At 38.0% G+C, this 24,494-nt stretch overlaps 1 protein-coding gene across 1 annotated transcript in view; it reads right to left on the reverse strand.

Moving 5' to 3' along the window:
• LOC131438196 (zinc finger protein sens) overlaps nt 1-22,180 on the reverse strand; it is a 28,204-nt gene extending 6,024 nt beyond the window's left edge. The window contains exons 1-5 of the mRNA XM_058608048.1: nt 21,698-22,180; nt 11,306-11,453; nt 11,087-11,239; nt 10,338-11,017; nt 6,732-6,882 (exon numbers count right to left, since the gene is read on the reverse strand). Coding sequence (XP_058464031.1) covers nt 6,732-6,882; nt 10,338-11,017; nt 11,087-11,239; nt 11,306-11,453 — 1,132 coding nt within the window. The 5' untranslated portion in view covers nt 21,698-22,180. The remainder of the gene's footprint in view (nt 1-6,731; nt 6,883-10,337; nt 11,018-11,086; nt 11,240-11,305; nt 11,454-21,697) is intronic.
• Nucleotides 22,181-24,494: the final 2,314 nt, after the last annotated feature.

The raw sequence follows: 24,494 nt of genomic DNA on the forward strand, positions 1-24,494 counted from the left end.
ACGGCACTGCCCCCTAGGCGGTAGGTTGGATGATGCAGTCCCACATCAGACATACAATCACTTAACTATGTGCACACGTGCGTGTGTGTACTTTTCGCTGATTTCTAATTTAGAACATGTGTCTCTTTACATAATAATAATAATAGTGTCTCCTAAGAACATGGTAGCAACCGGCAGCCGAGGGTGGAGGTACAACGGAGGACACCAGTATGTAATTTACAGGCATGTGTTTTTTCGCCGGCACTTTTTTTTCTCCCCGGATCGGTAATGTGATTTTAATTGTTGAAATCGAATGACAAATTAATGACACGACACATTGATGGAGGCGCACGATGGTCGGTGCCGCAGTCGTAAAGGAATTGATTTTATTTCTTGTAGTCACCCTCACCCGTCGGCATCCAGTGCAAAACGATACCGAGTATCGTAGTTGCACCGAAAAAGGAAGCAACAGTTTGGTTCACTATAAAGCGCATTTGCGAACATGCAATCTGTATCAGATCAGACGGCTTCTGTCGTTTGCTACGTGCTGTGTTTTGCTGAATATTTTCTTGTCCACCATTACTGCCGAGTATTAATTTAATGTTGTTCATGGGTGTCTGTTTTAAATACTATACCGTGTCCATTTTCATTTACTTTATCGGTACACGATTATTTGTATTTGGATGAAAGATCGTAAAATAGAAAAAAAAATACAACGTATATTGAAAACGTCAATATGGTCTAACGAAAGTGTTTATCTGGATATGAAAACAGTATATTATTTATATACTATATATTATTATTATTATTAGTATCATATCAATTTAATTATCGGTAACTTAATCAATGAAATCCAAACCAAACAAATTGCTCGCCCTTTGAGCCGAAAAATATATCTGTATTTATGTTTTTGTTGTATTTTTTGAAAAAAAAACTCATAGGAGCATAATAACAAATCTATCACTATAAGGTGAGGTAGAATTTCTCATCCACTATTATAACCCGAGCGTCATTATGATAAAAATGATTACAGATTCGTGGCAGTCTAATCTGTTAGTTCTCACATCAATGTACTTGAACTCCATACAATGATCCTTCGATGGTTTTACCAATTGGAAACAAAGTAGTACAAAAAAATGCACCATAGATAGAGTAGGGGAGACCGGGGCTAGTTGGCCGAACGGCCGGTTGGCAGAGTAGCTTTTCTGAATAGGCTATTATGCGTTATCCTTTTTTTGGACGAAATTGGATTGTATGTTTATGTTGATGTTTATAAGGAAAAATGTACATGAGAAATAAGTAATGGAAATAGATTAAAATCATTGACAAATAAGAATAAGGGATTAGAATCATCAAAAATTGGAAATTTTCGATATAAAATATGATTACAATATTTTATGAATCAAATGCCATCAAAACTTTTAGCATTTAGAGTTCCTGACAGGATTTCTCGCAGATTGACCCAACCCCGAACAAAACTCGTCAATTAATATAGAATCTGCTGCAGATGTAAGCCATCTTGAAAATAACAGACCTCTCCCAAAGGCTGATTCGGAGGAGCCTCAAACTCGTGAAAATTTTAACAACTCTCTAATAAAAGCAGCATTGGAGAAGTAAAAATTGAAATCAAGCGTAAGCGCGAACGCTGGTGGAGGAAAAGGTAAAAAGGATTTTTGAAAAATTTCATTAATGCTGCTGAAACTAATTCCAGAACAGTTAAAAAGACTCAAAAAACAAGAAGGGAAGTTTTTTCACGTACTTACATAATAAAAATGATGCATACAGATTTTTTTAACTAATGAAAACATTTATTTATTGTGTTTTTCCTAGATACGATTCACCAAAGGCCTTTTCTAACATTTTGAACGTTTCGGAACACTTAAATCCATTTGCAACACAAAATTTGATGCACGCATGTTGTTCTAAATTTTCATCCATTATAAAAATCGCCGCACGCAAATTTTTCGACTTCTTTGTATAGACGCCAAACAAAAACTAATCGTACGATATGCGTCAAAATTTGACAGAATGTGTATAAAAGTGTTGCCAACGTTGAGAGAATAAAAGTTTACCGATTGGACAAGCGCGGGAATTTTAAAACGAAAATTCCGGTTCTTTTTTGATCATAAGGTATATGTGAAAATATCAATTTGTCCTCCAGCAGATGAGGGAGCCACTCATCACTCACTCACGACATATCCAATTTCAACTCTTACGACACCGAATTACAAACCGTTTGGCTTGGATCTCACGCCGATTCGCCAATATTGTTTGCACCATAAGAATAACAGATAGGTAAATCAGTTCCACAGATAACTCGATATAGGCTCGTATATGAGGTGTATGTATAAAATTTTTAAGCAGCAGCCAATCTGTAACAGTAAAGTTCCACCGAAAGAAATATAGTAGTTCTCCTGAACCGTTCTTTCGTTTTTCAGAAATTTGATATGGTTCCAAGGAAAAAAGTTAGAAGTAGTCTTGGCAATAGTCTAATTATACGTTGGAAATTAATTCATTTAGAGTGAGTCCAATGTATTAGTACTTTTGTGTACTTGCTCAAAGGTCGTGAAATTATGCAACTTTAACTAAATTCTTTAAAACTGCGAGGCGAAGGGGGCATTCGCCCCGGGCGTAATGCTTTGAGGGGGGCAGCAAATCAATCCTTGGAACTTTTTTTTGCTCGTCCAAGCGATCTCTCCATTCAGCGTTTAGCCTGCGTTTGATTTTTTTTTGGAAAATTGAACCCATTTAAAACTTTCCATTCGATTTGGCAGCTCTTGCTGAAAGTATTATCTCCACATTAGCAACGCCTCGATATTTCATTTCAACGTAAATCTGCCAACGAGCAGAGAACGAAGCAAAAATCAGTCCATACAAAATCTGTGCAAACTTTCCATACCATCATAGCAGATCGGTATCATTTTGGTAAGCGAAGAAAAGGTCTCGCCACTCATTTCTGCGAACGAAAAAAACAAAGACTCGTCGGAAAAACATTTTCACTGAAGTTTTCCCTATCAAATTGAAAACTTTTAGGGGCTAATTATCGTCTGTGCCACTTTTAAAATCTGTGCAGTATATTGAGAATCTGTGATACACAGATTAATCTGTGTATCTGGCATCTCTGACACAAACCACTGATAGCTGTCAAACGATGTTCATCCACCGTATTTGATAAGGTTATATCAATTTCGTATAAAACCTAATATGAAACATCCTTTTGAATCTAATCTCTGGTATATGTTCAAAATAATAGATGAACGGTTAAAAAGTTATAATAGCTGAATGTTTTTTCAATAGAACACACTTCAATTTATTGATCAATAACAACTCTCCATTCTGCACACATTGGAACATGCCTAAATTACATTCTAGAAAAGACATCATTTGATATCTTGATAATAAGATATCCAGCTCTCATATTTTACGAGTAAAACGTAAGCAACATACATTTTTGTGTTACGCCATGTGCCCTCAAGCGAGTTCGCATCGCATCTCGTACATACATGTAGGTGGAAAAAAGGTATGTTTAATGTGAATTTCTTTATAATCTGACAGTGTCTGATTCTAGAGATTTATATCTGCAGAACTATCATTTACTTGATTGCAAAAACAAACTGTAGACATATTTATATCGCAGACTTTTAAAAATTGTGTTTTTCGCAGACGTTCTTCAAAATTGACCGACTTTTAAAATCGGTGCGATTATTTTTTTTTCTAGTTCGCTAAGACGATTCCGTGCATCATACATTATAGAGAACTTGAAGTCTGCAGGTTTTTTTCGAGTTCACAGACTTTTTCAATACTGTTTGAAGACATTATAAATTTTCTCCTGGTACCTCTGATCCATTCGCATTGTTCTGCTGCTATCAGCAGTGTGGATGAAGCAATCAGATTTATTGGCATTTAAAACTAAGCAAGCAAAGTTCAAATGACTAGAAACTGTTATTAAATAGACGATATATTTCGTGACTCTCACTTGAGTACGACAACAAATATCAATTGCTGATTGACATAATTGACATAATTCGAAAATTAAACTTTACTGTACTGATAATGACATTGAAACCCTATACAATCACTTTTTGTACAGTTTCGTATACCGCATATGAGAACACAAATACGTCAGTCCTCCTCCAAAAATAAAAAAAAAATATTTGGGGTTTTCTGTTTTCAAGCAACGATGACTCAAGCTACAAAGACAAACTTTTCAACTGTATCGGTTTTGGAAAGCTTGTTCCGTGCAATTCCGTCATTGGCATTTTGTTTGCAGTACAACAGCTTTCAGTAGTTTCAAATAGATTATTTTGAAGCACACCTGAAACATACAGTTGACGAATCGTGCTACCAAAATGACCAAGCGTTGATGCATTGATAACAAGGCAGATTTTAAAGACTGTCCCAGAAAGTATGGACGCAACCAAAAACCGCTGCCATTTCGCAATGGTTCAGAATATGTCAATTTTTATGACTGCGTCCTGTTGTTTACACTCTTCTTTAACCACTTGTGCAGTTGTTTATTCGTTTTCATTAGTTTGTTTCGAAATGCGTGGACTTTCAGCAGAACAACGTCGAAAAATTGTGTACAAATGGTGCACAGAACGCGGACTGTCACTGAGAAAGACAGCAAAAATGGAAGGAGTAAGTGAAAAATCCGTGCGAAATGCAATCAGGAAGTTCGGTGAGGATAACACCTTTGAGGATAAACTGAAAACGGGGCGAAAAAAGTACGGGTGTGTAATCTCAGAGACATAACTGGATGTCGTGAATACGAATAAAACTGACACGATTGCTTTACACTTTCGAATTCGAATTGATAGTTGATCGATTGTGTGAATTGCAAAACTTTCCCCCTTTTCACTACTAATCTTTTCAACGAGTTTTGACGTCGATTATCTCATTTCGGATTTGCATATTTCATTGAAAGAAACTATTGAGATGCTCTACAGAATTCATTTCTGACTTTTAGAAGGACCAAATTGTGGAGTTCTTTACGATATTTAGCACAGTTCGGAACATTTATCTCGAAAAGTGCACAGCGAAAAGTGCACGAACCAAATAAAATTATTTTGGATTTTCACTAAACTAATGATTTCTACCTTCGAATTTCACAGAAGTAATCTCAATAGTTCTTTAGATAACATTTAGAGCCATTAGAACGGCTGATTTTATATAATGTTGTCCAAGATCTTGCTTCTTGCCACTACTCGAAATCAACGGTAGAATGGTATACTACCAAAAATGTCACTTTCGTCCCAAAAGACATGAATCCACCAAATTGCCCACAACTTCGACCAATTGAGGAATTTTTGACATTAACGAAGGCACATCTTAGAAAACATGTCTCGGCAGCCGAAACCATTCAACAGTTCGAAAAAGTTTGGAAAAAAGTGTCAAAACTTGTCGCCAAGAAGTCTGTATGGAATTTAATAAGGAACGTTTGCAAGAAGATGCGCCAGCTAGTCTACAATGGCTTAATAGCAAATGTTGAGAATGGTATTCTGTTGTTGTAGTCTAATATTATCAGAATATCAAATAAAATTTGAATATCTAACACTTGTGAATTATTTACAGCGAAATCAAAATGCGTCCATACTTTATGGGACAGTCTTTAGTTGGCTGGACATGTAGCGCTAGTGACGAAAGAGAAACCATTTAAAGTGGTATTCAATAGGAAACCTCAAGCGAACGAAATTTTCATGGCAGAACTTACATTCGCTAAATATGTGCAATCGAGGAAGAAGTACACTAGGGATTTTAAGGACGAAGGTTCATTCCTGATGCGGAGAAGAAATGTTATCCATTAGAGTAAAGGAAGTAGTGAATATTTGGCTACATAAGAGAAAACTACTGTTGTTTGCCCATTCATTTGCAGTATCTCCTTAGCTTTTGGTAGCTTGATTACAAATAAAAGGTATTATTCCAGTGTTATGCAATTTACAAGCCGCAACGTGTTGAGTGCAAACAATTCCGAAATCATGGTTTCTATTCACGGATCTCATACCACTAAATTATATCATTTACGAAACTCCTGAAAAACAAAACATCACTAATTTGGGAACAAATTTACTTCCGACATGATAGAAACAAAGCGAGTAACGTTCCATGAAAAATGGATGCGTCATGCTGGTGAACAATTTGCCGTCACATTTTCACTCAACAGGCTCAAAATACGTGCCGACTCAAGGGGTTATCCGGGTGAGGCTCTCCACACGACTGCTACCGCGTTCCCAGCAGGGGCGCCATCTGTCAGTACCCTTTCGGTTGCCGGTGCAACATTTAGTTCGAAATTTGCAATCACCTCATGCCTCACTTGAAACATTCCTCCCCAACCCAACTGACTTGGAGGATTTCGTTTACCAACCAGCAGCAAGCAGACACAGCAGCGGTAGGAGCAGCTGAAAATCTCTGTCTGTATTACAGCAAGAACCAACATAGGATACAAAAAAACAGGGCGCACGAATCGACGCAAAAAATGATGTTGGCTCGTGCTTTTCATTATTCATTTAAACCGCAGGGAAACCGCCTGGCAGAAGATTCTTCACCGGGCCGCGGTCACAAGCAGTCAAGTTCAAGAATCTCTTCGCGCGGCAGATGCTGCCAGAGCACAGTTCGGAAAATAGTTGGCACGCAATCCCAAAGTGTGTATGTCTGTCTGTCTATCGGTTGTGTAGCCGTGTGATTAATGCGGTTTATGCGGTGCCATTCCTGGGAACAGGGATGATAACGCAAGGAAGGACGATTACAATACTCACCGGTGTGGATGTACGTATGTTTCTTCATATCGGATTTTTGGTGGAACCGCTTGCCACAATACTGGCACGGGTACGGCCGGGTGTCGCTGTGGATCAGCAGATGAGTAGATAGCGTGCTGGAGCGTTTGAAGGTTTTACCGCACTGTTTGCACTGCGGAAAAGAAGAAAAAAAAATGGTTAATGAAGAGGAAATTTAAAATAATCAAATTTACATTTTTGTCCTAAACGCGGGTTTGAGGCTTAATTTTAAGCATATTACAATCGATCCGATAGAGCGATTATTATATCGTGACGAAGAAATTGCTTGAGATTGAAGCGAGTAAAATAGCTCACAATTTCGTAACAAATGAACAAGCGACGAACCTCATCCATCGGAAGCGCTCGGAGGCTTACTAATTCTAGTCCCACTAATTTTCTAGTCCCGGCAAAAACTTCAACGCATGATTGGACCATCAAAATTTCCTCCCTAGTTCAATTCACTCGATTAGAAAGCAGTATCCTTATCCGATTAAACTGCTCTCTATCTCATCCGTCCTTCTACCAGTTCAACCGATTTTTTTTTAGGTAAACAAATTTTCATCCTCACGCCACACCGATCTGGAATGTGAGCCTCAGCCAAACTTACAGGGCAAGCGACTGCGACGACACCGACGAAGCTAAAATAAATGGAACACTCCATTGCGCGACACGAACTGGTGATTGTAATTTACAGATAAAAACCCACTCACTCACGGCAGAGCGCCGGAACAGGATCCGCGAGGTTCCCGCTGATCACATTTTTCGTATGTAAATAATTAATAATTGTTGTTTTGTTGGAACGCAGCGCGCTAATTGAGGAAGGCACTTACTTACAATGGCCCTTCGTGTCGAAGGAGTACTCCGGACACGATTTATTGACCATTCAGGAAATTGTGAGCCCGTCCGTGGTGCTCGTGGAAAAAGGACGAATCGAAAGGATTGATTGCATTGACCCAGTTGCTGGTACCGGTTGGCGCCCGTTGATGGCCACGGTGAAGAGGGCGGTGTCATGGCACTATGTACAGCGAAAGTGTAATGAAATCAATTTTCAATCAATTTTGTTCGTTCATAATTAACTAGATAGGATTGTGTCATGAAATTTTGATGGTCCCATTTTCGTCGGTAAATAAATGCTTGATGGGGTACATTAGTCTTGATTGGAATGTTGGAATTGACACCAGGACACCGGATAACTGTTAGCCTAATCGGGAGTCCGCCATATCAACCCATAACACGATCATTGCATATAATTTAGGTTTCTAAATTTGTCAGAGCTTTACGATCATTTAACGAATGAGTATTCTTGAAAACAAAAGATGTAAAATTCAGGATCGACTTAAGTACTCTGGTTTGAATGAAAATTGCACTACGGACTATGGTCGATTTTAAAAGGGTCGAATATATTTTTGCAAGCACTTGTGATTGGAAATTGGTGATTGCAAAAAAAGTATATATTCAATAAGAAATTATAGGAAACTGATTGGATAATCCATTAACGATTTCTCATATTTTGTTTGATTCTTCAATAAAACCAAGATAACATGATAACATGGATATCATCTTGCAACAACTACACACCAAAAAAATCGGAATAATACAGCTGACTTAATTCCTCATACGATGTGTTTCATAAAGATCTAATTCATCAAATAACGGAAAATTTCATTTGTATCGACTTAATGTTAGATTAGCTTGAATTTTACTGGTTTCGACTGTAACTTGCAACGATCACATCAAATATGTAAGAATACATTCGAGCAAAATGTAACTTTGATGTTTGTCAAATGAAAAGTGTAGCCGTGCTTAGCCACTTATGATGTCAATTTTCGGTTCATTATCTTTATTTTTATGTTATGTTTAATAGATTTAATACATACATTCTTAACTGAAATGTATTAATGACAGGTAATTTTGAAGGAATGAAGTCGTATGATGAATAAAGTTTTTTTAATTGCGCCATTTGTGAATATCAGTGCTTGAATTCAACCTTTTTTGTTTAGGATTCGAACACAAATCTGAACAATATAAACATTCATATTTTTGACATCGCAATATAATGCTGCTACCTTTTTTTAACACTTTGGTCTGGTAGAGAGTCGTGTTAGAAATTCCAAAGCAAAAAGGGAATTATAAGTAGTTTAGAAAATTGATATTTTTGCGATGCCTAATAGATTACACTGAAGTCTTTTTTTATGCGAGTTTACGTACCGCATAAAAAAACATATATAAAACCGTATAAAAAACCGCATAACTCTGAAAATCGCATAACTCGAAACTTCGCATAAAAAAACCGCACAAAAGAAAACCGCATAACTCTGAAATTCGCATAAAAAACCGCAAAACTCCGAAACTTTGCATAAAAAAACCGCATAACTCTGAAAATTCGCATAAAAAACGCATAAAAAAAGATCGCATAAAAAAAGACCTTAGTGTATATGAATATGCTACAGACTGGTACATCCAGCACAAGTTAACCCAATGAGAACGGGAAGCCGTATCATACCAGAGCTTAAAAGTTCGTCCGAATAAAACAGTTGCCCCGTAAATCAATTCCGTATTACAAACCAAAATTCCTTTGTCTTAGCTCATCCCGCATCTAAGTTCCACATTTTCAAGATAATTGAACAACCCACAATCTAACGCTCTAATCTTCAACCAACGGAAAGCAAAAACAGGGGCAATAAAATCACTTTCCGCCCTTCGAAGCATAATTAATTCATGTGAGCAGCATAAAGCAGAGCGAAAACGAATTATAAATCAATACTGATGCCACACCGTCCACCGTCGATCCGAATTCTTCCTCATGAAATATATATGAGTCCCAGGCTGTTATTGTTTACATTTCTAAGATATCTTGTCCTCCTCCGCTTAGTACGGCCATTAGACTTCCTGTTTCGGCTACGTACGCTCTGATAGTCCAATTTGTAGTTCTGCCCAAATCTTCGACCCAGCTCAGGTGGAGGTGAGACAAGATCGTGATTCTTTCTACAGTTGGTTTGGGGTCCGAGGCGCAACTATTAGCATAATTTCTTGTGCACCGAGAAAAAAACTATCAGTAAAATATGCGGGTCGGTGTCGCTGCCGATGGTACAAACAGGATGACGCACACTTGTGTAAACAGTTCCAAACGAGAAGGCATTGTACATCTCGTGAGCTCTACTGGTGCTGGAAAACCCGCTCAACCCAAACAGTCCAGATATCGCACCGAGTAGGTGTGCTGGCAGTAAACACCACTCATTAACTGATTCGTGTCGGATTGTTTTCAGTTCATTTGTCAAACTCGGACATGTACCCGCCGCCGTACACAAACTTCGTGGCGTTGAAAGAATTCCAACACCGTGAAACAAGAATCGATTGCATTCAGACTTCGCTTCCGACGGATTTGCCGTGACGACGGCGACCGCCACTTGGATAAATATTAGATCGTATCCCGGATAAAGGGGAAGGTTCGAATGGTTTTTGAACGAATCCGTTTGTGATCTGCACAAAAACGTGGGCCAGTTTGCAAATTTTTGGTTGATAGCTCAGCTTCATTACAGTCAGATGGAGCGATCGAAACTAACCTTCTAAGAATATAAGAAAACTTACCTGATACAGTCGGGCCGGTTTTTTCTCCTCACTTCCAGCCAGTCCATGACCGGGCTCTCGCTTGAACACATAACCGTCACTGTGCCCGGTCGAATCTGGTCTCGTGATCTCGTTCTTAATCCGGAACTCAACACTAGCACTACTATCACTGAACGCACTGACATTGTTATTCTTCACACCGTCCCTGTTGTTATTGTTATTATTACTGCTATTGCTGTCATTATTGTTCACTACAAACACATCCGTACGATTCTGTCTGAGAATCTCCAGGTTCTTCTGCTGTTGCTGCAAATGAGTAAAGTAACCCTTGCTGATCTTACTATAGTTGAAGTAGTTCCGCTCATTTTTCCCACTGGCAGCGCCACTGTTTAGCAGTAAATTGTTATATTCTGTTAGGATGCGAGCCTTTTGGCTCTCCATCAGCTGCTGCCGATGTCGATGCTGTTCGAAAGACTCATCGATCTGCAGCTCGCCACCGCTAGACGAGTCGCCGTCGTTGTCATTTTCGATGTCAATATTACTTTGAGAATCGTCCGTGGTTTCCTTCTCGCACATGCTGGCCGGTGACCAAATATGGATGGAGTGGGCCAGAGAAGCGGCTGCGGCTGCCGCCGCCACCGATCGAGAATTTGGTGTTGACGCGGATGGTTTCATCGACAAATTCAGTGGCATATCCTCGTCTGTTCGTGGGTGAAATATGAGAATCAGTTACACCAAGAAAACGGTTTTGGTCATCCGAAAACACTTACCGATGATTTCTTCCTTCTCCGGAGTTAAAGTGTAGTCTCTGGAACTAACCAAATTCGGCGAGATAGGTGTGATGGGCTGCTGAGGCAGCAGGAACTGTGGCCATAGGAATGCCGCTCCCGAATAGAACAGTGGGTTGTAAAGCAGGGGAAGATCTATTTGGAATCGGAATGGAAATTGAAAATCCTACACTACAAACTGCTGAAAAGCTCCCGACTTACCTCGTGCACTCCATTTCTGTCCCAACACGGAACTGAACGCTGACGCTCGCTGCATCAGATTTGTTGAGGAAGCATTCAGTTCCAGTGGGTTGGCCGGCATTTGGCTTGCCAAAACCGGTGGCGATGGAGGTGGTGATAGGTGTGCCATCTGCAAGATCCGAAAGAAAACTAATCAATGAAAGGTCCACACAGAAACTAGTAGGTCACCATTCAAATCGATCAAATCAATTATGAAACTGGCCATGCGTTAGACGTTGACAACCCTATTCGGGACCTAAGCTTGCGTACAGCGAAGAGAAAATATTTCAAGTAAATTTTACCAGCTTGTACGGTGCCTCAGGTCTAGCTATCTTACCAATTGCCCGTGCGAATTATGAATATTTTATCGAGAATATGTGCAAAGAAGAACCACATGCGATAAAGGAACGTTTCAATGGATTTGGTTTTACCGGTGGTTCTTCCCCGGCAAACGATTTGCTCGATAAATATTGCTTTTGTTGGGAAAATCAAACAAATAGTGGACACTGAACAGTTATTAGTGTCAGGGCTTCAAAGTCGTTTGCATGCATTTTTAATACTTTAGATTTGTGCCTCATCGTCACTTACGTAGAAAGAAGCCACAAACTAACCTGTATTATTAGTGCAAATCACTTCGATTGTGTGAAAATCGATTGGCAATATCACTATTGATGATAAAACAATAGCAATCTGCATAAACAGGTTGAATTTTTCATACGTAACTTTTGTGTTCTATACAACGCTATACTTTACACGAACAAATAAGGCACTTTTTACTAATCCTTTAAGATCGATATCGGGCAAATAAGCGACCAAATGAGCTGCAGTAATAATCGCCATTTTGAGGAGGTCCAAAGAAAGTATGCCATAAAAATCCCAGTTGTCTTTGTCTAACAACGAGTGTCCTGTGCCACACGTGTACATCGCACTGCAAACTTCATGAGCTGTGGCGTTTCGAACACCTCCAAACTCTTGCATCCAATATTTCAAGGAATCTGTAATCTCAAGGAGCACTAGCTCCAGATATCTTATCAATTTTTTTTAAACTTCTTTCGTCGTTTGAATTCTAAAAAATCCTAATTCAATCCACCAATTTTGACCAATTTAGTTCAATAATAAGTTCAGCGCTAAAACTATTCCATTCAAATGCTGATTACAGAGACAAAGACTTTATTTAAATTTAAGCTGGCTGATTTATCTCTTCTGCATTTTTCTTATTGAACCAATTAAACGAAAACTTGTGTTCCTGTTACTGCTGTACATGCAATTTAAGTAAAATGAGGAGTAATAGTTTTCAATTAGCATCATAAAACATTCCTTATGATCAACCAAACCGAACACCAGACACCAACCACCAAACACCGGTAACAGACATTTGTGCCTGCACCGGCGTTCTTTTTTCTTCAACACGTTTAGAAACACGTGCTCATGTGTTCTTGGTGTCAATGAATTCGGTTGTTTTTTAAAACGGTGTAAGTTTTTGTTCTCTTTCCTTTCTCCTGTATACGCTATACGAAATTGAACAAAGCACGCAGTGTGCTTCGTTCGCAAAGGCTGTGGTGTTTTCTTCTTCCATACCAACACGTACCGATGTGTACTGGTTTTACATCGTCATTTTGTATGATGGTTTGAAAGTTTTGATACCCATAGCCCAATCATTTTGGAACCGAAAGTCGAATCTGGATGAAATTGCACAGTATAATTTAAGATAATCAGAGCTTTAAATCAAGATTTGTAAAAATCGGTTAAACCGTTGCTGAGAAATCGAGGTGAGTTCCGTTTTTGGAGTTTTTCTTCATTATTATCGGTGCTTTCGAAACCGGTAACCTGAGACTGGTAGTCCCGAAGTAGGTTTATATATCCACCAGCTAACAAGAGCTACCAACTAGATAATATTCATCGAAATTCTTCCGTTTCTTCTCATTCGAGCATGACCTCGATCAAAGAATGTTGAATAATCGTGATCAGCAGCTTTCATCTCCAACACCCACTAACTAAACGGTCCTTTTCAGTGTATCCAAAATTGTAATGGAATTATTTCCGATAAAATATTTCACAAATGAGTTTATATGGAACACGATAGAACTGCTGCCTAAATATTCAAAACAAATTTTAGCAACGATTTTGACAATCGTTGTTTAGCCCTACGTCAACAGCTCAAACAACCCCGTGTAGTTTAATACCATTCCACAGTGGTCCGAAACGGGAAATTAACGTGACAAAAATATTTTCACTATTAAATATTAGTTTTTTGTAGTTGGTGTCTTCACAAAAGTTGTTTGTAATCAAATTGCGCTCCTTTTGATGAAAAGTGTTACTAGGGTGGTCCTCATTTAGATTGAAATCTGAAATCTAACTTTCTTAACTGAACTCAAAATGGATTTTGTTGTAGAATAAAGTTATAGAAAATTTTATTTTGAGCGACTTTGCTGAAAAAAGCACCTCTCTAACTTTTCATTTGGCCGACTTACATCAATTTTCCCGACTAAAAGTAGGGTGGCTCCTGAAAATTCTCTTTTTTGTTCTAACTTTTTTGTGAAACGTTCTACGGAAAATTTGGGTTCAGAAGAGTTGTTGTACTAATCATTGCGCATAATTTTGCTCAACTAAGCTTTTTCATATGAGCTACCAGTAAAAAGTTATGATTATTTTTTCATCAAAAACTAGTCAAGCTTCAAATATCAATATTTATTAGATGCCAGATCGATAAAAATGTATCCTATGCGGTTCCTGAAAGCATTTACGAGCAGATTTCAATGAGTCAATCTGTGCATTTTCAAAGATATACATAGAAAAGTGGATCATTGCTGAGCATGATCTAGAGTTTAGAACGCAGTACTTTGAATTGTATATTCGAAACGACCGTTGGAATGATTAGAGTATCCAGTTGTGAGTGTCCTATCTGTTTGTCATCAGTCAATACAAAACACGCTCTCTGAAGTATCCTTCAATGCACGCATCCATCCAATGATACAGTAAATGTAAACAGTTTTAATAATTCAATACAAGGAGACACCTTAATCGATATCGGACTCAGAAAGTGACAAGCATTGCCACATCACTTTCAATTGCTTCCTCCTTGAAGAGACATTAAAAATTCTACGAAACAGAAACAAGCACTGCCCCTTTCTTGACAATAAATGTCATTCGAAACATATCGATTTTGCAACTTGAAAAAAAGTCCACCAGAACCAAAGACAGTACATATAGCGAGTGAATAAATTAGTACAGCGCATTGTTACAATCGGATTTAATCACATCTTCAGAGTGTTTGTGTGTGTGCAGAAAATATGCGCTTGATTTTCTTGGAGATGACTGAATCGATTTTTACAAATTTAGATTCATAAGAACGATCTTAGTTTCTCATAGCACACTATTAAATTATTTTCCGGATCCGATCTTCGATTCCGGTATTACGATGTGATAAGAAAAAAAATTCAATTGGAAGAATATGTTTATATACATGTTTAAATACACGATATAAAAACGAATAAACTCCTTTCAACTTGCCAAATTTCAAATTCCTATATCGTACATGTCTTGTTAGTTTATGACCAAAATATTTGATTTCAAATGCTCAATAAAGACTCAAATGAAAGGTCTTACGATCGCAAAGATTACTAATAAATTTCATCCCGATCCGACTTTCGGTTCCGGAATTACAGGGAGAAGTGAATTAAAATAGAACGACCATGCAAAAAACGGATAAAATCTTCTAAATTTGGCTACAACTGATCCAAATTGTAGTTTAGGTATGTTAGTTGTTTGTCAAATATTGGTCAAAAACTTTAAAATCGGAACTCTCTGATAGTTAAGAAACGGAAATCATATTTTTTTATATTAAATTTTTGTATTTTTTGCTTTGGTTCCAATTTTTCATACGAATAATCAAAAAGGATAGTTTGCATCGTCAGTTCACAATTTTAATTCCACCTTACTTTTGAAAAGAGCTTAGGCAAAAATCCCTTTAATTGTCAAAATCATTTATCTCAAAAATGGTATTCACAAATGTTTCAGGTAACTGTTGGAATCATCTGGAGAAAAAAAATTGATAAAAATTGTAGTATTTTTGCTTTATACCCAAAATTAACAAGATATCCAGCTCTCACATTTCTCGAACAAATCATTGGAAACATCCTTTCTTGCGAGCATGACACCCTCCGGCGAGTCCGCATCGAATCTCGTACACAGAAGTAAGGAAGTGAAATGTCAAATTCGTGCGCGCCAAAATAGCAACACTGAGCACCCATACAATTGTCATGATATGTTGAATGTGACACCGTGTGATGGCGTTGCTGGACTGAAGATTGATTTCGCTCCAAGCTGACAGGATTTGCCAAAATGTAACTTTAAATTCGATAACCTAAAACTGTTTTTTTTATTTTTTCTATTTTATAATATAGCCTTGGTATTACATTCCTGTAGCGGAATTTGACCTTCTGTTTCAACAGACTTCGCAGCCGATTCAGAGTGTACAGAACCATTGCATGGCTGGTGCTACGATTCTACTGACACTACGAATCCTTCCAGGTCGGGGCTCGAACATACGACAACTGATTTGTAAGACCAGCGCCCTATGCACCCGGGACAATAATAATTATAATATGTTATATATGTTGTAGCTAATGATAATATATTATAAAGCCTTAAAGATGCTAGTCGAGATTCTACTAAATGCTACAATTTCCGAGATACAGAACATTTCTGAAGACTGGAGACACCAAATCATTCGAACCAAACGTTTTCAGATATATGGTTTTGAAAATTTATGAAGCATGCTCAAGCAAAACTTACGGAAAATTGGTCTTAGTGTTCAAATGGAATTGCTTAATACATTGATTTTATCAACGAAATGGTAATTGACGACTACAAGAATAAGAACAGTAACAATAATAATAAAAATAATAATCACTAGCGGCATGAGTCGTAAAAGTATTGAAACAAGTCTCACAAAAGTTTCTACTGCTACAACTAGAAAGGGTAAAACTTTAAAATGGATTTAACACCATCCGAGGAATTCAATTACACCTTCGAGAAACCTTCTAACTGTCTCATGGATGGCTCGTGATTATTTCTATTTTAGTTGCATTTCACCCCCTTTCTGATGGCGGTACATGAGCCTACGGCAGTAACAGCTGGCATCCAGACTGAGTGGGCGGTTATCGATTATGTCTCTGCTGTCACTCTTCGTGGTCTGTGATTATAGAGAATAATTATGGCTGCATGTACGGCTGCATAATTCTGAAGTGAAAAGGTATTTGAAAATATTCTTAAAAATAAGTAGTAGATGAGTTCACATTAGCTCAATTAATCAAAATGGATTTTTCTATTTTTTTTTTCATTGCGAAAATTTCATTTACTAAACAAATCGATGACATTTTCGAATCCATGAGTTCAAAAGACAAAACAATACATTCTGATTAACATAAAAGAATGCGGGATTTTATCAAGAAATTTAAATCATCCCAAGTTTTTTTTGCATCTATCAGGTGTTGGAATAAATACTTTTTTTTGCAAACTTCCATGGTATATTGCGAGAATATCATTACTGTACCATTATTCATCCTTATCCATTACTTTTTTGCTATCTTTTTTTTTTTGTTTTTCGTTTGTATTGTTTGTATCTTTCTTTTATCTTGTATACCGCGTTGAAAATATGTTTATCCCCTAGATTGGATTAATGAATCGCACCAATTTTTTTTATCATTTCGCCATGCACCGTGGGCCGGAACAAATGTCAGGTGAATATAGTGAGTGGGGAAGAACTTCCCATTTCTGCGTTTTCAAATAAATTTTTATGACTTTCGAAACATGGGGAGCTGCATTGTCATGAAGCAAAATTTGTTTGCGTTGTTCATCTTTATATTGCGGCCGATTTTGCAGCAATGCTCGTTTTCCTACCATCGAAATATCGATTCCAAATTATGTGGACAACTCCAGAAGTGTTTGACACAAGTGACGTAACAAAATCGTAAATTGTAAATTCTCGGTTGATTTTTCATTAGGGCGTATAAGCAAGTGACAGTTTCTCTTTAATCACTCTCTCTTTCGATTATTGTGATATGATTAAAAAGATTTTCTTTGATATCACTATTCTGTTTGAAAGTCGGAAGTTTCGGGTATCATTTCATGCAAAGAGTTGAGTGATAAACGTGGAAATCGCTTGGTAATTAATAGAAGAGAAAGTAAACAAAGAGAAACTGTCACTTGCTTATACGCCCTTTTGAAAAATTACCGAGAATTCTATTGTAAGTATTGTAAATTCGAAGAGATTGAATGAAAGGTAATATGTACAAGGATAATCCTTTTATAAATTTTGAAAAAAGTATATGTAGTTCGGTGAATTAATTAAACCCCTCAGGACGCCTCAAATATCCAATCACTTCCATCTAGATATAGCACCATCTCACCTGACACACGTCCAAACAAACAAAAACAAACAAAATAATCCACCACAGGTTATAATGTAGCTCAACTAACGGCTTCAAGTCTAGTTGAGTACATGCAAACCGGCAAACACACATTCTCACCATAATTGATAACCATTAACAAATTAGACGATAATATCTGAAACGTGCGCCTGTCCGAGCTGTGGGAAGCAAGCGTAGTTCGTCGGGACCAACTCGGAAAAAAGCTTCCCCCACGGGGTGGTGGTTCATCAAGCGTGGAAATACTTTTCGCCCCGCACTCCACTCCATTCCGTTCCGAGCGGTACGTCGAGGTGGTAAATTTTCTTCGATTACTTCCGATGCACACATACAGGGCATACACGGATCGATCACATGCCATGTCTCGTGGGAAATTTTTGACGTTGTAACGATTCAATAACGAGAAGCATATGGTCTACTCTAGCAGCTAACGAAAGTGCTCGAAGAGGCCTACAACTATGGGATTGAATTGATGGGATCGAAGGGGGTTATCAATAGATGATGGACTTTAGATAGAAAAATAAGGTTTTAAATGTCTTGTTTTGGAAGACCAATGACCAAAAAAGTCTGCTTGTATATTACATATGTAGCTTCATATCGCAAATAGCGATCACCACTATACACTGTCATTGAGCCCTTCCTATTAATTATTGAAAAATTTTGGTTTATACTTTTATCATGACAATGATTTGAAAGCATTGTTCGTATGCACAGAGAAATGATAGCGACATTTAAAGAAATGCTTGCGAATAAATTCCTTTGATGGGATTTGACCATTCTGTTTCAACAGACCTCCTTCCAAGTCAGGTCTCGAACATACGAAGCGGACTTGTATGAACAGCGCTCTATGCATTGAACCGCCAACGATGCGTAAAATGTTTGTGCTGAAGACAACGATTGCTTAAATCAAAAACATGAATGTAAATAGCACTCAGTGTGAAACTAACTGGAAATGTTTTCATTTTTCATCTTTTGAAACAGAATTCAGTATCAAAGAGTGAAATTCATTCAAAATTTAGTAATAATTATATAATTCAAAGACTTGACTTCTCTAATTTGTTCTCCAAATATGTATGCGAAAATGAATGCTGAATTAAAAGATTTTTTTCTGGAAATGACTGTACTTACCGACCGATATCTTCAAATCATAAACTCGAAAAAACTGTTCAATAGAAACTTATAATGTTAACCTTCATTTTAATACTCAATTGACATCTATTTATGGGCTTTCCATAATTTGAAAATGTAGGACAATGAAGCTAAAAAGTATCAAATTTAAAAACTACTCATTGAATTAAAAACCGAAAATGAAAACCTCGCACCTTCAACAGGAGCTGATGTAAAGAGTATTACTCTCGTTTGCATTTAAGTTCCTTAAAATCAATCAATCAATCTCTTTAGAAATCGATGCGACATTAATTTTAACATTTTTTTGTTACTTTTTAGGCGGGTTCCCGAATTACTGGTTTTCAATCGGAAGAGCTTAATAGGAAATATAATCGATCCCGCCGTGTGCTCCAGACCTCGCTCGGTCCGACTATCACGTCTTTTGCACCGTGCGGACACTCACGTGCAGAACAGTGCTTAACCAATTTGAAAGAAATCGAAATCTATTCGAATGATTCACCTCGAAATAAAAGTTGTTTTATAGTATCAATAAATTTCGTAATAGTTGTTCGAAATGCGTAGAATCAAAGGGTCAAGTAGGCTCTGAATAAAACCATTTTCTGATTCTCCTAAAAATTAGGAAGGAGGAGGAAAGGATAATAGCATATTTAACATACTTTTCAATTGACTAATGTCGTTTTCGCTTGATACCAAACCTAACCCAGTTTCCACCCTAACTGCTGTCAAACCGTTTGTTTGAAGCTAGTTTCGAACCTAGTTTTAACGTTGTTGAACTGAAAATCGAGTCAGTTTCGAACCTGGTTGTTATATCAGGTTTGCTCAAACCGCCGTTGCTAAGAGCGAAAACAACACAGTTTCGTGAAAAGTGTTTGTTTGATGAAACTACCCTGGGTCAGTTTCAGTGTTCTCAAGCGAAAACGACATAAATAAAACAGTTTGAAAAAAATTCTTATTTGGAGAATCCGCGAAGGAATTTGCCAAATAAAGACACCAGGAAATAAACTGCGCAAAAAGCGCTATCTAAGTCATTTAGAAACAAACAATTGGCGCTACCGCAATTTCGGGAGGTTATTATTAACCATTAAATTACTACAACCTGAACGATCCGAAAGCCCAAACTTGTTTCACCCGAGAAGTCAGTTTAGACATTGCCCTTCGGTGTAAAGCGTTTTGCTAATAACATTATCTTAACGTCTAGTCAGCCGTTAATGTTAAACAACTAAGTCGCGCTAGCAGCTCAATATAAACTGCTAACGCACTGATGAGTCGAAGACGAAACGTAAAATCAAGCGCTATATGATTATTCTTAGAACTCATATACTAGATTACGCGAAGGTACGGAACTTTGAGTATGAAATAAAAACTCAAAACAACTGAATATCTAAGTCCTCATTTGTAAACACAGTTATTTTGTAAAAAAAGGTCTGATGTATTTTCAAACAACAATGCACGGAATATTGTTATTTCTGGTGTTGGTTTATCGGATAAGTAGTCAAAGTTATAAACCGACGACAAGTTTCAAAAGAAAAAAATTTGTTTTAACAATCGTTTCGATACTCACAAATTTCTTAGTTGGGTTACGAACAAGGACTCTGCTACTGAGAAATCGGTTCTTTTTGAAAAGCTAATGCTAAAAGTTAATATAAAATTGTAGTATTATGAATAAAACTGTGCAAGTCTTTTACGCAGTTTTTGTCGCAGCAGTGATAGACTATAACTCAGCGTACTAAATAAATTAAAACTATTGCGATTGCAGGGCAACCGGGAAAACATAAGCAACGAACCCGGTTTAAAGCAAAAAAAAACTTTTACCAGTGAGAGACTAAGAATACTAGGAAAAGTTTCGACGGCTGGCTAAAAGTCAAATCAAAACTGGTAAACGATATCTTTTCGGTAACAACTCGCAATTTCCGTGATAAGAATTGATCGAAGGATCGTATTACAACTGACCAGCTTAAAGCTCCATCATCGTCCAACATTATCAACAAAGAAAGCTAATTAATCTTCACCGTTTTTTCATCTTCAATCCTCACCCGAAACTCGTATTACTTTCTCAACATGTCAGCGATCCTGACAGCTCATTTCAACACAAGCGCTTATCACCGGAATGGATATCTATAATCTCAGTACCCCCGAAAAGTTCCCACCAGACAACCGGTCGTCCACTGTCTGCGCTTAAACGACATTCATCTTCTGGTCCAGCAGCAACACTCCCAATGCATTTTTTTCCCTTAACCGACCACTTGAAACCCTACCATCGTTACTCCGGCCAAAAATATCTCAACTTGCGAATTAATCACGCGACACTCTCACACTTGCGTAGGGGTGCAGCGGTGGCTCCCGGGAAAAGTCAACGGTCTTCGATTGCAATCACATTCTCGGCCGTTCCGATGCAACCCGATGCAGCTGAGCTTGATCGATCGGTGCAAACGCGAAAGCCGAAAAGCCAGCCGTAAAAATCCAGCCAGCAAACGAAAGAAAGCAATCAAAAAAACGACGACCGAAGAAAAAACAAGAGAACCGGCAGACGCCAGACCTCGTTGCATCTTATTTTTTATTTCCCTGATCGACTGGTGGCTGGCGAACCAGGTATTTTTTTTTATGCTAAACAGAGCAGGTGTTTTCGGTGATTCCATCGTCTGCCGGTACCCTCTTTCCCGATTCCAGTCAGCAGCGGCAGCAGGTGACTGTGTATTCGAACGTCTTTAGTCGTACCATCAAGGAAGCGATTCTACGAGCATCTTCACTGACGAAATCTAGTCTCATTTCGATGTAAAACATTTACCCACCCACAGAAGTCACTCTTATTAATCCTCACCTTGAACCCAGCAACTGTCGGCCGAAAAGGATCCCTCAGCTGAGTTGGCTATCACAAAATATAAGACAAATGCTGCTGCGGGTGTCCTTTTCGGTATAGAGTGGTAGAATGTTTTAATTTCCTGTCGCGATAATCCCAATCTTGGTTTCCACTCGGGCACTTCCACAATCAGTTTATATGGTTTTATTGTCCACAAGGACTTTCTAGTTCACCGATCATTCGTACTTTGTTTCACAATCCACGGCCTAGAATCAATAGGCTAGAATCACTTGGGTTAGCACCATTTCAGAATATCACGTGACATCCTCAATCACAATCACGTCAATAAATTACCGGCTCTAGGGCGCAGAACTACCAACAATCCGACCGAAGATTTTCGAATTTCGAAAAATGTCTAACCCTTAGTTTGATCGAAGTTCGGAAGGTAAACAAAAAAGCGTCCGCTCGATTGGGTGCTTCGCACCTGACTGATCCCAAGAGTGGCGTTGATCACCGCCAGCAAGAGTCCGTTTTACGTTCGATCAAACTACCGAAAGGCCCGGGATTTCATTTCGATGGGGATATATGTACAACAGAACAAAAGAGAAACACGCCGCCGAAAAGGTAGAGCCAGAAAAAGAGAGCACATAAACTTCGAGGAAGCACGCGAGTGTGTAGTAAAACAGAAGGCTATTTATGCTGCAGCCGGTTATGTCGGGTGAATTTGCTCCGGTAATAAAAGTACATAAGGGAACCGGAGAGAGAACAAATTCAAACAGAGCGAACTGCATGCCGTATGGGTGGCTTGAGCTGTGAGAGCTCAGGTGAGAATTTGAGTTCACCCGATCGTGTGCCAAGCACATAAGGTGTTTCACATGGCACAAATGGAGCATCAGTTAATGATATTTTGGCAAGCAGTGGCCGTTGCTATTTCAATGTATTTAGTTTGATATATTTATATACTATCTGCGGCTACGAAGGAGTTTATGATTTGATACGAGATCAACCGCCGAATCGAATTGAAATCGTATGAGATTATAGAAGATTAAATTTAGTTTTTCTAGATTTCAATAAAATGAAACAGTTTTAATAATCGAATTAATAAAACACATCCTTACATTAACTGAGAGAATAAAATTCCGCTTTACTAATGTGGTTGCTACATTACAAATTATTCATATTGCATGATCGAGTACAGACGAAGTATGGAGGTAAATTTCTAATGGATAACGAATCCTATGTCAAGATTGATTTCCGGCAGGCTTTATCTAATTTGAAAAGGATGGCAAGTAATGTCACAGACTCAACTGGATGATGCGAATACAAATAAAATTTAAAGGAAAGGGAGGCAAACCGGGGACAGGGCAAAAATTAATTTACTTTAAACTACCTTAATCAAAAAGTTCCCGGAATTTATTCAGAAAATAAAAATACAAGATTATTCATCAAAATCGATATTGTCCCCTTCGAAGTACTAGCCATCGACGGCAACACACTTATGCCAGAGCTTGATCCAATCCTCGAAACATTTTATATATTTAGTTTTCGGTTTGACCATCAGAGCCATCTGCGATTTTACCATAATCTCATCTCGGGTGCTGAAACGCGTTCCACGAACCGGTTTCTTGAGTCGACCAAATAGAAAAAGTCGCAGGGAGCTTAATCAGGTGAACTCGGTGGTTGCTGAGTGGTGTTTGTTTCGGTTTTAGCCGAATGTTCACGAATAACGATAGCATTGTGTGATGGTGCGTTATCGTGGTGCAAGGACCAACGAGTCGTTTGCCCACAAATCTGATCTTTTTCAGCGAATTTACACAACGATCCAAAATCAAATTCCAACTTCTCTGCCATCTCTCTAATAGTTAATTAGCGGTCTACGGTCATCCATACTTTGATTTTGTTGATGTTATCGTCAGTTTTCGATGGCCTACCGCTTCTCTCATCATCATTCACAGATTTAACAGAAACCAGTTACAAAAGTTTCTAGTTCCAGAATTAGGAATCAGTCCAGTCTGTGTTTTGAATTCTGAGCCTGAATTTTGAAACTAAGTCCTGTAATTGAATTTTGACACTAAATTCTAAATCTAAAATTAAGTTCCGAATTCAGGTTTAGAATTCAGTTCCAGAATCAAGATCCAGTTTTCAGAAGCTGCATGTGATTACAGATTCATTTTATATTTTTTCGATAAATCGATTTCCTTGAACGAATTATTTTAATACGCATTCGAAACCAATTGTACTAAAGACTGTCCCAGAAAGTATGGATGCACTTCGATTTCGCTGTAAATAATTGACAAGTATTAGATATTCAAATTTTATTCGATATACTGATAATATTAGACTACAACAACAGAATATTATTCTCAACATTTGCTACTTACCCATTGTAGACTAGCTGGTGCACGTTCCTCATTAAATTCCGTACAGACTTCTTGGCGACAAGTTTTGACACTTTTTCCCAACCTTTTTCAAACTGTTGAAAGGTTTCGGCTGCCGAGACATGTTTCCTAAGATGTGCCTTCGTTAATGCCCAAAATTCCTCAATTGGTCGAAGTTGTGGGCAATTTGGTGGATTCATGTCTTTTGGGACGAAAATGACATTTTTGGTAGTATACCATTCTACCGTTGATTTCAAGTAGTGGCAAGAAGCAAGATCTGGCCAGAAGACAACAGGATCCTTGTGGCTTCGAATCATGGGTAGAAGTCGTTTTTGTGAACATTTCTTGATGTAAATTTCGCTGTTCATTGAAGCAGTGGTGATGAAAAGTTTCGAAATCTTACCGCAGCTACAAATTGCTTGCCAGACCATAGCTTTCTT

This window comes from Malaya genurostris, chromosome 3, assembly GCF_030247185.1.
Source record: "Malaya genurostris strain Urasoe2022 chromosome 3, Malgen_1.1, whole genome shotgun sequence".
Lineage (NCBI taxonomy): Eukaryota > Metazoa > Arthropoda > Insecta > Diptera > Culicidae > Malaya > Malaya genurostris.